Source organism: Cajanus cajan, chromosome 11 (genome assembly GCF_000230855.2).
Source record: "Cajanus cajan strain Asha chromosome 11, NIPB_CcT2T_4, whole genome shotgun sequence".
Lineage (NCBI taxonomy): Eukaryota > Viridiplantae > Streptophyta > Magnoliopsida > Fabales > Fabaceae > Cajanus > Cajanus cajan.
The window spans coordinates 19252629-19268585 of NC_138527.1; the positions used below are offsets into that span (position 1 = coordinate 19252629).

General features: G+C 29.7%; 1 protein-coding gene across 3 annotated transcripts; it reads right to left on the reverse strand.

Annotated features, from left to right (window-relative positions):
- Positions 1-1139: 1139 nt before the first annotated feature.
- On the reverse strand, positions 1140-5573 carry LOC109794951 (uncharacterized). Of its 3 annotated transcripts, none has more exons than XM_083066410.1 (9): positions 5152-5573; positions 4867-4946; positions 4494-4745; positions 3915-4023; positions 3638-3705; positions 2722-2791; positions 2563-2637; positions 2381-2472; positions 1140-1479 (listed from the first exon to the last, which is right to left on the reverse strand). In XM_083066410.1, exons 3-9 carry the CDS (start codon positions 4703-4705, stop codon positions 1404-1406), a joined length of 702 nt encoding a protein of 233 aa, XP_082922536.1. In that variant the 5' UTR covers positions 4706-4745; positions 4867-4946; positions 5152-5573; the 3' UTR covers positions 1140-1403. The 3 variants fall into 3 exon arrangements, with proteins under 3 accessions (XP_082922536.1, XP_082922537.1, XP_082922535.1); XM_083066411.1 differs by having other exon boundaries at positions 2381-2463; positions 4823-4946; XM_083066409.1 differs by having other exon boundaries at positions 4823-4946; positions 5152-5572.
- Between the last annotated feature and the right edge of the window lie 10384 nt (positions 5574-15957).

Genomic DNA, 15957 nt, shown 5'->3' on the forward strand with positions numbered 1-15957 from the left:
CAAGGATGGAGGACCAATGAGTTTCACATTATCTGCCAGGAAAATAGTTTTGGGGATGACTTTTAAAAACATCGAATAGTCATGAACCAAATCAGATTGTGAAAAAAAAATGATTGGAAGTGATCTATTATATGACATTTAATGTCTTCTTAGCTAGTCAAAATTTGGTCACCACTTTTTAAAAAAGAGATATTATTTATTGTTGATCTCAATTTAAACTTTCTATGAAAGAAGTGAGTATTCCTATCACTATTAGAAAGCCATTGAACCCTTGCCTTTTCACTACTAGAAAAATTAAAATTAGAGAGGGAAAAAATCCGTCACTAAACTTCAAAAAATCCGTCACAAATCAGTTAGTGACGGAATTTGTGACGGAAATGATTCCGTCACAAAATTTGGCGTCACAAAATATTTAGTGACGGATTATTTTCTCCGTCACAATTAGTGACGGAATTAAGGCGTCACAAACAATATAATTTCCGTCACTAATTTGTAACAATAAATGTTTAGAAATTAATAAAAATCCGTCGCAATTTGTGAGGGATTAAATCCCTCGCAATTTGTGAGGGATTAAATCCGTCACAAACTGTGATGACTCTAACTAAGTAGAATCCGTCACAATTTGCGAGGGATTAAATCCCTCGCAATTTGTGAGGGATTAAATCCGTCACAAACTGTGATGACTTTAATTAAGTAGAATCCGTCATAATTTGCGAGGGACTAAATCCCTCGCAATTTGTGAGGGATTAAATCCGTCACAAACTGGGATGAATCCCTCACTAACTGTTGATGCCTAAATCTGAGGAAACCATTGTTTTTAAGAGTCTGGTAATCAATTACCTATACATGTAATCGATTACCAGCACTACTAGAAAAATTAAAATTAGAGAGGGAACAAATCCGTCACTAATCTTGTGATGAATAAATTTTTTAGAATTGTTTATTTTTAAATATTTTTAATAAATAAATAAAACAAAATATGTTTTTAATTATTTATAAAAATAAAACATTTTCTATAACTAGTTTGCTGTACACTTGCAATTTCGTAAACCTGTAAAATAAATGGAATTTTTTTATTTTTAAATTTGTATCATTTTATACATCATGTAAAAAGACTTGCACAACAATCCAGCTTCAACTGAGATCAAAATCACCTTGAACTATATTCACAACTCATCAAACTACAGAGGAAAAAAATATAACATCGTACTATTTTACTTACAGAGAAACTTATCAATTATTCAAAATTTAAAATAAAAACAAAGTCAAAAATGAATTCTTTCCATACACAAATAGACCCTCTTCCACTTGCTAGAGAGAATAATGGACTAGGCAAATAATGAAGAAACTACAATGATGCTCTTATATCAGCTGATGATAGAACTGCAGTTGGCATGTTCATGTCATGGTCGGTGATAAACATACTTTGTTCTGGGATCCCCAATGAGACCCTTTCCTCCATTCACTTCTAAGTCATGCCTACCAGATCACAAGTACAAAATGAATTAGAACCTATAATCTAAACTACATTTACAAGGAAATAGAAACATCAAACAAAATATATGCTACTGGTATCAAGCCCAAATACCTTCAGATATCAAGTGCAACATTTCATGAAAAAGAAAATGTCAATAGCGCACTCTTTATTATTGGTTGAAAACTTGAAATTTTATTGAGAATTATAACAGTCCACCTGTGCTTTGCACTGTCTATGGACATGCGAAAAAGCAACCCATTTTAATGGAAAAAAAAAGTTTAAATATATTTTTAATCTATCAAATATCTAGTAAATTTATTTTTAGTTTCTTAAATTTAAAATTGATTTTTTTAGTCCTTGAAAATTGAAAAAAAAAAAAACTTAAGTTAATCCTACTGCACAAATGTCGTTAGTGAATTTGTAAAATAAAAACTCGCCCATTACTGAATATTTTGCACAAAATTTATCCATTAGTGTCCTTGTTAGTGACAGCATCATACTAAATCCAACTAATGTTGTGTATAACCGACTCAATTTGACATTGTCAGTGATGCTATTAGTGATCTTGAGATACTAAAATAAGTTTTTTCCTCAAATTACAGAGACTAAAAAAATCATATTTAAATTTAAAAAATCAAAAACAAATTTACTTAAAAGTTGAAGGACTAAACATATTTAAGCTAAAACAAGTTCAGAATGCAAAGAGAGAGTGTGCAGTGTGGGAAAATTTGACACAAAATGATGACACGGGAATTTCATTCATTCCCAAATTAATGAGTCTTGCTTATGATTTTGTAATTCCCAACAAATTTCAATCAGTGTGTTAGTGTCACTCCTCTTTCATGGAACAACCTTATGAAAAGGAACAAATGATTAGAACACATGAAAACATAAAGACTCAACTGAAAGACGAAATCTGGGATGGTCAACTGTTCGCGGGGTACATATCTGAAGAGCTGTAGTAATCTATCAACGTATACCACTTTCTTCCAAACCTAAAAGTTAATCGTCAATGACAATAACATGTATAAGATGTCCTTAAATATAGTTTTAAGTCTGTAAATAAAATCTAATTCGTCACGCACCAAATTGTCGAGAAGCAACTGAAGCGCGAGTACAGTCAATTTTAGTCCAAGAGTTGGGTGAAGGACATATATTGCCTGCACATACCAGATTGAGAGATTAGAACAAAGACTACAAAGGCATAATCATAATGCTTTTAAGAAAATAGAAATGTTGCATACATGTAGATTGTGCTGGTGCTTCCTTCCAAGTATTTGTTGCAATCTTCTCATCCAACCTAGGTCCGGTTGCCTATTTATACAAAAACATTATCAAGAAACCATACTAATGAACATTGCATACAAATCGAGAGCAACCAATGATAGGAGTAACATAAATTTCACGAAGCAACCTGCTTATGTAAAATATTATTAACCAAACATCAAAACACAATTGTGTTACTATGTATTTGTTTATTCAAGTATGCTTCTCCTCAGTGGCATGTCTTGAATTAATTATAGAACAATTTTCCCAAACACTGTCACCTAACCTCAAGATTTGTTTCACAAAAATCTACCACTTAAACAGGCAAATCTGCTATCAGCATAATAATGGGTTCAAATTTAACAGAATAATGATCCTTGACAAAGGAGCATATATTAAGCCACAACACATCAAATCAAAGGACAACTAGATTTAAATACGACGTATGTGCCGAATTTAAGAAAGAAAAATAATGCAGAACCAACCATAATAGAGGTACATAAAGTAACTTCAAGATTCTATGCCACTCATGGAAAAAGGTCATGCCGATGTTACCAGAAACTATAAAAAGAACTATTGATATTTGATACTAAGGGAGACGTTTGGCAATTAAATACTATACAAGCGCAAACAAAAATGTTAAGCTATATTTCTGATGCTGAAACTTGAATTTCCAGTTCCTTTTTTCTAATTGAATAAACATGAATTTAAAGAATTTTAGCAATGAAAGCCTTTTTATTTATGTAATAAAATAATTCACATAATATAAGAACTAGTTCACCGATTAAGGTCTACCATTAGCTCATTCATAACCCTTGGCATATTTCATACCCCTAAAACATAAAAGAAAAGGACAAACCTGTAAATCCAATAATTCCATTATTTAACACTTACACTTGCAGAGATGTAACAGAGTGAAAGTATACAATAGTATAAGGCTTCTGTATTATAGGCTCAAACTCCTGAAATTTAACACCAAGATGATTCTAAGTATATTCAAATAGTAAAAAGGGTAACCCAAAAGAATACGGATTGAAACTTATGGTTATAATGCATAAATGAGTTTTAAGAGAAGTACACATGCCCAACATTGAAGATAAAAAATTATAATAGCTGAATTTATGCTTGTTAGCAGTAAAATATGTTGAGCTGAAGGGTAGAACTGAATCACCTTCACCACGTAAAGCAAAAATCGCTCCAGATCAAGACATCTAAGCAAAAAATGAGCCCCCACAACCACCATGACTGGACGACCCTCACTGTCTACCCCTCCGCGATAGCTGAAAAACATAAATACCTCTGAAATTAAATGTAAATATTAATCTGAACACATGCATGAAATCTTCATTTTGAATTGTTAAGTAAGCAAAAATAGTAGAAAATTTTAAAAGAGTAAAAAGCTTGGTTATTTGTTTATCTATGATTGAGATCTTAAAAGAATTAGATCATATCCAGAAACATTATAAATTGAATTTCATTAACCCTGTTAGAATTAAGCACGTGTATAATGAGTAGTGAGTCATTAGTATTACTTCCTCATCTGTGATTAGTGCTGATTAGCTCTAACTTAGGAGATATTTTTTTATGGTTAATAATATTATTCATAATATAAATATAAGCATGTGTAGACTGGTTGGCCGCACATATTTTTCTCCAATTCTATAAATCCAAACAATCAAATATATAATTATCCCTGAATAATTTAGGAACTCAGAGTATGCATAAGCAATGAAATAGATAGATTACTTACACAATTTTCATCTCTGCAATTTCAGACAAATTTAAGGATTTTGCTTTAGAAAGATATCTAGAGTGAAGAGAATATTCTTCAGCAGCAGACAATGGAGGTCCACCTAAGTCACCAAATCCAAGCAATTTAGCAAAATTCCAGCCTCTTTGTGCTTGAACAGTTTTCTCCCATTGCTCTAGACATCTTTCATCAGGGTCTTTAATCAAAGACATGAAGGCAGGATCCAGAAATGTATCTAAATATGATGAAGTCCTATAAAAGCCACATTAATCAGGAAAACTCTACAAGTAAAATTATAAAAAATGGAAGGCTCCTGTTTAGTCAAATACCATTAAAAAGGTTCAAGAAAATAAAGAAGAATGATAATTAATACTGTGAAATTTTCGGTTCTTCTCCTTGGAATCAGCCATGATTCCTGAGATAGCCTCCCTAAGAGCATCACTCTGAAGCTTCCTGCACAACCAACACCCAAAACAGACCAGAGACCACAAAATCTAGATTACACCACTTCCACTGAATACATTCCATTAAACAATTAAAAGCACTGCATTCACAGTGAAACGCGCGAACAAGCGAAGATATGCAACCGGAGACAGGTATAAGAAATCCGGATGGAAAAATAAATGAAAATAGGATAAAAAGGGGTGATGAACAGTACCAGGAGAACGGTGCTTCCGTGAACATCATTATGCACTGTTGCCAGAGGCGATTTTCAGCCACCGCAAATGTCGCTGGACACCGCCGCGCGCCGCCGTCAGAGGCGATTTCCGGTGGCGGCATCGTCGGCCTTTAACCTTTTCCGTGCACCTTTACGATGCCTAACTGAGACGAACCGCACACCACCGTCAGAAACGTTTTCCGGTGGCGGCCACCGCCCTCTACCTTTCTTCGTTTCCCCTTTTATTTATCTCCTCCTTCCCTCCATATAGCTGGTCGTCCACCTTAGCCATGACGATGCCATGGCAGCGTCTGCCGCGCCGTCGACGTCCGTGGAGGGAGGCGGCGCGCAAAAACCCTAGCAGAGCCTCCCCACTCCTTTCACCCTGTTCTATTTTTAGGGTTTGGCCAAGTGCCAACTGATGCCTTTGTTTCCTTCCTTTTTGGGTCAGTATATGGGCTAAGCCCATCCAGCAAACCATTAATGAACTTTTTTTTCAAAAAAGGGATCAAGTGATATTTAACTAAAATAATATATTTTGTAATTGTAATCATAATAACATTATATATATATGAAGTAAGTATACGTATAAAATATATATATAAAAATTGAATCTTTACGTAACATATATATATATATATATATATATATATATATATATATATATTCAATTGTCACGTAATCTTATAATAATAATAATAATAATAATAATAATAATTTTATATAATATCATTAATATCTATCTTTTTAAAAAAGGATTATTTTTATTGGCATCCCCTTAATATTAGATGATGATATTTGTTTCTTGTTTTAATAAAACTAGTTTAATTGATTTTATTTGATTAAGTTATTTCTTTATATGAATGTGATAGATATTCACGTGATTTTAATTCATTTAGACAACAATAATAATAATAATAATTACTATGATATCCTCTTATCAATATTAATATTAATTATATTTATAAAATGAGATTATTTGAATGTGACATTCCTTTAATCTTAAAACTTAAGGAAGTAAGTTGTGACAACTTACTATGTTAAAGTTATTTTTTTTTAAATCAAAAAATGCATAATTAAATATCGAAATATTACCAAAATATTCAACATAAATATTTGAAATCATTATATAAAAGATTTTATTGGAGGAACGATTAATTAGATGTGACATCTTTTTAACCTTTGAATTTAAAGTACAAGTTGCGACAGCTTATCTTTAAATTTTTCATCCAAAAACAAAAATGTCCAACCAAGAATTTTTTTTAACATAATAATATCTATAACAATAATTATAATTAGAATTTTATTAAATTGACTTTGGTGTACACCTTAGTTAATTTTATATTTTTAGGGTGAATAAGCTGAGACAGTTCAAGAATCCTATATTTAACAAAATAAAATTTAATTAAAAAATATCAACACACAAATATTTTCTACCAAAGAACTACGTGACTCTGATTCTTCATTACACATGAAGATACGTAGGAGCAAGAACTAAATCTTGTCGAGCCAAAAAATAAAAAATATATTATTTTCCTTTTTATATAACAATAATAATTTTAACCTTTTATATATATATATACAATAATAGTTTAGTTAAATAAAATATATTTGATTATTTAGTGAGATAAATATTTTTATAAATTATAAATAATTAGTTTAATTAATTAAAGGTAATCGTCTTACAACGAACTTCTAATGATGCTAAATTAAATATTTTAATTATTTTACAATAAATTAAATAAAAATATAATAAAATATGTTAATTGAAATTTTAATAAAATATATTAAAATACTATAACCAAAAGAAATCAAGTATTATATCGAAAGATGAATAATTGATTTAGTATGTATATACCTAATTTTATTTAAATTATATATTGAATTTAATTTTTACGTATGAATTTTTTATTACTGAATCAAATTTAAAAGATCCAATGAAGAATATAAAAGCACATTTCAAATATAAAAGATCCAGTCCATCGCATAGACACCAAAGTTGCATGAGGTTAATTGCCTTGCAAATTCCGCATATCTGCCACTGAAAAATGAGTACCAAGTCAGAAGTTGTGGGATAAATCCTATTATCTTACATTAGAAATAACAAAAGGAAAAAGATTTTAATGTTTTGACAATGACCTGAAAAATCAAACTTGGAAAACAAAAACAAGACTACACTAGTCCCACAATGAAAAATTATTATATATATATATATATATATATATATATATATATATATATTTATTTATATATTAAAACTTTAAAATTATTAATTTTTTAATGGGAGACATTCAAATTACACAATTATAATATTTGAGAGACTAAAATTGTTCAATTAAAAATTAAAGAACTAAAATTGCACAATTACAATTCTTTAGAGACTAAAATTATCCAATTAAAACCTTAAGGATCAAAATTGCACAATTACAATACTTGAGGGATCAAAAATGTAATTAAGCCAAAATTAAATTAATACTCTTTTTCTTTTTAATTTGACAACTTTTTTTTAAATATTTTTAATGAATGTCTTAATTTTTTATGCTCAAAATTGACAATTTTTTATTAAATCAAATAAATTTCATAATTTTTTCGGTCCTTGAATTTGTAAAATTACTCATCCAAACACACCATAAGGGAATGCAATTGTAAGAGACAATTATATGAGTAAGATGTTTATTGTATAGATTAGAGTACTCTGTGAGTTCTTAAGAGAACCCTGAGAGAAGCAAATAAACTATGCAAGTTTATATTTTGCTTTTTGATTGTTCTGTTGTATTCCTTATTGCGTGAGATGTATGAATATCTATTTAATTCCACAAATACATGAGTTTTGATTTGAATTAAACATGTTTGGTATTTCAAATATGAAAAAGATTATGTTATTCAATTTTTGTTATTTGTGTTATGGTATGTGGGGTAGAGGGTGTCACACAAATGATATATATTTATTATTAATAAATACATAAAATATATATATATATATATATATATTTATAATATTATTCATAAATTAATATCAATAATATTATTAGTATATTTGTATATAAACTAATAATTTGATAAATATAACTTATTATATATTAATATAGTTTTACAAAAATATAAATATACATATCTTATCTACTATATTTATATTTTTGTAAAAGTATATTAATATATACTAAGTTATATTTATCAAATTATCAATTTATCTATAAATATACTAAAAATATTATTGATATTAATTTATTAGCAATATTAAATTATTAATAATATATAAGTTTTATTTATTTAGTAATAATAAATATATATCATTTGTTACATTAATAAAAATTATAGTATATGTTAACTTAAATAAGCAAATAATGGTATAATTTTAAATTATTATTATATATATATATATATATATATATATATATATATAAAATTTTAAATTTTTAATGAGAGAGATTCAAATTGCACAATTATAATTTTTGAGAGACTAAAATTGTTCAATTAAAAATTAAAGGACTAAAATTGGACAATTACAATTCTTTAGGGACTAAAATTATCCAATTAAAATCTTAGGGATCAAAATTGCACAATTACAATACTTGAGGGATCAAAAATGTAATTAAGCCAAAATTAAATTAATATTTTTTTTATTATTTTCACAAGTTTTTTTTAAAATATTTTTAATGAATGTCTTAGTTTCTTATGTTCAAAATTGACAATTTTTTATTTAATTAAATGAATTTCATAATTTTTTCAGTCCTTTAATGAAATAAAATATTTTTAATTTTATTATTTTTTAAAAAAAAAATTAACATATTTTCTTTAATTATGCATAATTCTTAAATATAAAAGTTTCATAAATAAAATTTAATATTTTGAGAGGGAATAATTTGTCACAAATGTTTTCACAAAATATTTTAACCTATTTGTGACGGAATTTTGAGAGGGAAAAATCCGTCACTAAATTTTTTCATTTTAGTGACGAAATCTGTGACGGATTTTTTAGAGACGAAGCTCATTCCGTCACAAAATCCGTCACAAACATTTTTTTTAATTTAGTGATGAAATTTGTGACGGATTTTTAGAGACGGAAATTTTTCCGTCACAAAATCCGTCACAAATATTTTTTTTTTGATTCAGTGACGAAATTTGTGACGGATTTTTAGAGACGGAATATATTCCGTCACAAAATCCGTCACAAAAGTCATTAAATTCTTGTCCGTCACAAACCTTAAAAATCCCTCACAAAATCCGTCACTATTTGCGATGCTATTTTTTCCGTCACAAAATTCGTCACAAATATTAATTTTTCTAGTAGTGTTTGTTTCCAAAATGACTCCTCACATGAAAGGCCAAACTAAAGATCACTCATGGATTTTTGTTCTTGTTTGATTAAGTCTTCAGAATAACCAGAGGAGGCTATTAAGGATTGAATTTTAGTTAAATTGGAGGTGGAGGATTTGACCTTTTCATGAGTATTTCCAAAGATGTTATTGTTCCATACTCTTAGGGTAGCTTTAACATTTTTACGTTTTTGAGACAAAATATGCGTAGTATTTCCTAAGACTGAAATGTTCCAAGCATTAGACACAATATTCCTACAATTCGGGTGTTGTAACCACATGGATTGAAATTTAAAAGGGGAGGAATGAGTGTCACCTGGACTAACAACAAATAGCATGATCGGATGATGTTTTGATCTAATCCTATGTAGCACAAGTTCAGAGACGATTCCAAAAAGATAGGAATAAATCACTACGCAAGAATCTATCTAGTCTTTTATCAGTCCTAGTTGATCCAATACAATTATTAGTCCAAGTGTATGGAGGTCCAGTGCAATTAATGTTTAATAACTAACAAGAATCTTTAAAAGTAGCAAAATCATTCATAGAGGCCAAACAAGGATGTCCAGGCCCCTTATATTCATCATGATTAATTATCTCACTAAAATCACCTAAACAAACCCAAGCCCCAAGATTGTTAGTTTGAATAGTAATTAGATCACTCCATAAATTTTTACGTTTTTTATAATCACTACTAGGACAACACACTGCAACAAAAAAAAATTATTTAAACTAATGGAATGCGAAAAAGTAATAAATTGATCAGAGAAAGAGATAATAGAAGGAGACATAGCAGAAGAGCAAAAACACCAAATGGAGCTTTTTGGGAGATAGTTATTTTCAACAAAAAAATTTAATCTAAGATCCCGCTAGAGAGAAGATTGAATTTTAGAAATTGAAGTCAAAGGTTCAACAATAAAGAGAAAATCTGGTTTATGTTTCAAACAAAAGGATTTACAGGCAACTTATGATTCCTTAGAAGCAATGTCTCGAATTGTTAGATTATTTAATCTAATATTAACTCATATATTTAAGAAATGACTTTTAATGAAAATATGTATAACGTGATGGTTGTTAGATTTAAAATATATTAAAAGTCATTGGGGATTATTTTTGTTATTAAATTAATTCCCTTCCTTCTCACTTCATTAAGGACAATTTTGACAATAAAGAAAAAAAATATTAGATGATTTTTATAATCATGTGCAATTTCATAGTATTCATCATTCAAGATAATTACACTCCATAATCTTAAGGATCTTAGCTAATATATTTCTCACTATTCTTATACTCAATCATTTTATGAGAAATTTAGAAGAGATACCTGGATCCATAATGCAATTCAATTTTATGATAAGTTGTTCTTCCTTCTCTTACTTCCTATAATTGGTCTATTAATGGTATTGAAACCCTTTTTTAAATATTCTTGAAAATTCTCATTGTTTTCTTTTCTTTCTTTAGAGAAACCTTCATGAATGTAGTCATGAAGAAAAATAGTAGTCATGAATAAAAAGAGTAGTCATGAAAAGCAAAGAGGTTGTCCTTTTGTAATAAAAAAAAACAACCTCTTAACTTCCATAACTTCCATTTATTTATTTTTTAATTTATTTTCAAATTAATTTTTTTATTTTCAAAATTGCCCATAATGAAGTGAGAAGGAAGAGAATTAATTTAATAACTTAAAAATAATCTCCAATGAATTTTAATATTTTATATTTAACAACCATCACATTAGATATATTTTCATTAAAAGTCATTCATTAAATATATAAGTCAATATTAGATTAAATAATCCAACATTCTCCCACTTGGCTCATATGATGGCTTGAAGATTTAATATTAAACTATAAGAGTGCACCATACATTAAAATTACAAGTCACCATCCTTGATTAAATTAAATGATTGAATCTTGGCGGTTGTAAGTTATATTAACAACTTGATTCCTTTCATGTATCACAAATCATCCAATTTAATGCAACTTTAATTAATCTGTAATATGTGTCTTTATTGTTCTTTCTAAGACACATTTTATCATCTCACTAAAACAATAATGTATACCATATAATGTGAATGACAATATAAATAGAAATAACTATAATTGAATTCACAAGTTTCATACAATATGAGCATTATAATTGTAATGTATATATATATATATATATATATATATATATATATGTGTGTGTGTGTGTGTGTGTGTGTGTGTGTGTGTGTGCACACATCACACTACATTGTTAACAAGGACTTATCCATAATACCTATCCTTTCAACATGGCCAATGAATGTCTTGGGTGGTAAACCTTTAGTCAACGGATCCACTATCATTAATTTTGTACCAATATGCTCAATAGAAACTTTATGTTTCTGCACTTCTTTTTTAATTGACAAAAACTTTAAATCCAAATGCATTGCTCCTTTATAGTATTTGTCATTCTTAGAGAAGAAGACATCTGCAGAGTTATCACAATAAATCTTTAGTGGTCTGGCTTTACTATCAATAATACCAAAATCGAAAGTATAGTTCTGCAACCATAATGCTTGAATTGTAGCCTCAAAGCATGCCACAAACTTAGCTTCCATGGTAGAAGTGGCAATCATGGATTGTTTTGCCCTTTTTCGTGATACTACTTCTCTAGCCAAAAGAAAGATATACCCAAATGTTGACTTTCTTGAGTCCACACATCTAGCATAGTCTAAATCTGAATAGCCAATCACTTCAAGATGATCTGACCTCCTATATGTGAGCATGTAATCCTTTGTGCCTTGTAAATACTTAAGAACTTTCTTTGCAGCTTTCTAGTGATCTATACCAAGATTACTTTGATATTGGCCCAACATTCCTACGACAAAGCTAATATTCGACCAATTACATGTCTGGGCATACATTAAACTCCCAACAATTGATGCATAAGGAATAAACTTCATTTCCTTTCGTTCCAAGTCATTTCTAGGATATTGCATTTGACTAAACTTATCCCCTTTTCTAAATTGGAAAAATTGTTGCAGAGCGCTTTTCCATTCTAAATCTCTCTAACACCTTATTGATATATCCTTTCTAAGACAATCCCAACACTCCTTGTGATATATCGTAGAATATTTCTATTCCTATCACATAAGATGTCTTACCCATATCTTTCATTTCAAAGTTACTAGAGATATTTCTTTACATCATATAATATAGAAACATTATTAGCAGCAAGAAAAATAACATCAACATATAAGACTAAAATTACAAGTCTACTCCCACTAACCTTCATATAGATACATTGATCAACAGTGTTCTCTACAAAACCATACGACATAATGGTATTATTAAATTTAAGATACCATTGTTTGGAAGCCTATTTTAGTCCATATATTGACTTCTTTAATTTACACACCATATTTTCCTTTCCTATAGAAACATACCCTTCAATTTGGTTCATATAAATCTCTTCTTCTAAGTCACCATTTAGAAAGGCAATCTTTACATCCATCTGGTGAAGCTCTAAATCATAATGAGCCACCAAAGCCGACCCAATTATTTAAGAGTCCTTCTTAGAAACTAGAGAGAATTTATAGTTAATGTCATCCTTTTGAGCGAAACCTTTGGCAACGAGTCTAGCTTTATACTTTTCAGTGTTACTTTTTGAGTCACGTTTGGTCTTAAAGACCCATTTACAACCAATTCGTTTTGAACCTTTAGGCAATTCAACTAGATCCCATACTTCATTGTCATCCATTGATTTCAACTCTTCTTTCATTGCATTAAACTATTTTTCAGAATTGTCACTCTCCATGGCTTGTCTAAATGAGACTGGATCTTCATTAATGCTCAATTCACATTCATGCTCAAGTGAATACATAACATAATCACTTGAAATAGCTGGCCTTTTTTATCCTTTCAAACCTCCTTAGTGTTATTTCTGGTGCATCTTCTATCACTTGTTCATTTGTGTTTGCACATTGTATGTTTGTTCAGCACCTATATGTTCAACTTATGGGTTTTGAATGTGATCATGTTGTCTTTGGTTTTTATTTGACTATAATACAAATAGAGGAACAACATCTTAAGGATGGACTATAGGTGAAGAAGATTCACCAAGAGTATCTACAATATCCACAATTTGTGATTTCTCACTCCCACTGAACTGGTCATTCTTAATAAACTTAGCATTACCAAACTCAATTATTCTCGTACTAAGGTCAGGGTAGTAGAATCTGTAACCTTTGGACTTTTCAAGATACCCAATGAAAAAACCACTAATGGTTCTTGCATCAAGCTTCTTTTCATGTGGATTATACACCTTTACTTCTACTGAACAACCCCAAACATGGAAATGCCTCAAACTAGGTTTCCTTCTTGTCCATAGTTCATAAGGGGTCTTAGGAACTATCTTACTAGGAACCCTGTTAAACAGATATACAACAGTCTTTATTGCATACACCCATAAAGATAAAGGTACAATACTATAATTTAGCATAGACCTAACCATATCCATTAAAGTACGATTCCACCTTTCAGCCACACCATTTTGTTGTGGTGTACCAGGCATAGAATATTGTGCACATATGCCTCTACTTTCAAAAAACTTAACAAATGGACCTGGACATTGTCCACTTTCATTAAATTTTCCATAAAATTTACCACCTCTATCAGATCTTACAACTTTCACTTTTCTATCTAACTGTCTTTCTACCTCATCAATGAACACTTTTAAGACATCCACTGATTGAGACTTTTCATGCAGTAGATACAAATAACAATAACGTGAAAAGTCATCAATAAAGGTGATAAAGTACTTTTCATCGCCCTAAGATGGAACGTCGAAAGGTCCACAAATATCAGTGTGTATCAATCCTAGAAGTTCATTACTTCTTGTAGCTAATTTCTTTGATATTTGTTGGGTTTGTTTTCCTTTAATACAATCTAAACATATATCCCAGTCACTAAAATCCAATTGAGGCAAAATTCATTTTTCATTAACCTCAATATCCTTTCTTTGGAAATATGACCTAATCTTTGATCCACAAATAAGTTGAACTATCAGTATGTATATTACACTTGCTATTAACAACACACTCAACATTAAACAAGGATTCTTTAAACTTTACATCAAGATTGAAACAATATAAACTATCTATTAAAGTTCCAGATCCATAATAGTACAAATCCTTAAACATAGAAAATACATTGTTTTTAATATTGAAACTAAATTCCTAGCACATCCATGTACATAGAGACATCCTTCCAAATCTACATGACACCCTGTGTTAAAGATTAATTTATATGTTCCAATGCCCTTTATTTTTTCCTTCATTCTGTTTCCCATATAGAGAAACTTTTTAGTTCCTCTTATGGTTTGGATCGACAAGAATCCCTGCATTATATGTGACAATTGAGTAGTTGCTCTAGAATCAAGCCACTAGGTATTATTAGGAACCTCAACAAGATTTGATTCAAAATTTACAGATATATAAAATATACCTTTCTTTTCAAACCATTTCTTTCTTTTCGGGAAATCCTTCTTGAAGTGACTATTTTGATTACAAAAGTAATACTTCTTTTCTTTGCAGACTCCTCTGTATTTAACCTTCAATTGGAATTTGCCTTTGTTCTTTTTACCTGATTTGTTTTTGCTAGTCCTGGCTCCATCATGAGTCATTTGATGAATTGAGTTGTCTTTCATTTTCTTTAACCTCCTTTCCTCTTGAATTAACATGGCCTTAATTTCTTGAAAATTCCATTTTTCCTTAAGAGTATTATAGTTCACTTGAAATTGGCTAAGTTCAATAAGAAGAGAGTTCAAAATGAATTGCTCTAGAAAAGACTCACTCACTTCCATTCCCATGGAATTTAACTTTTCTACCAGATTAACCATTTCTATCACATGATCATGAATTGGTTGAGACCAATCAAAATTTTTGTTTGTTAGCTCACTTGATAGATTTCCCATAATTGACTTGTCAGTAATGTCAAATTGTGAGTATTCCTTAACCAATCTCATAAATTCCCTTGCATTATTTGTTTTGGGCATAGAAGGATTTATGATGGACCATGGGCCAAGGGCCCAATTACTAGAGCTATGGCTAGGAGCATACAGGAGGGATTGGATAGCTTGAAGGTTAATGGGCTTTCTAAGCCCAAGGTACTCTTCATCTGGACCACCCTATCTTAAAGAGAAGGCATAGTTATTTTGTACATAATTTTCATTGTATAGGTTTTTTTTTGCTTTTGTATTTGTAAGGAACTTTGTTTCCTTTTTATAAAACATTCTATTGTGTATTTCGAGTAGGTTCTTTGGAGACTTTTGCTCTATTTGACCTTATATTAAAGGTCACCCATTTTACATTTTTCAGTAATAGAAGTGCGGTGGAAAATTGTTAAGTCAGACGAAGAAATCCCTAACAAGGTTTTAAACATGACAAATATAATACATATTGTTATTTCTAACATGTGTGTTAGTGTTTCAGTTAAATATAAGAACAGGAAAAAATGAAAAATGAAGT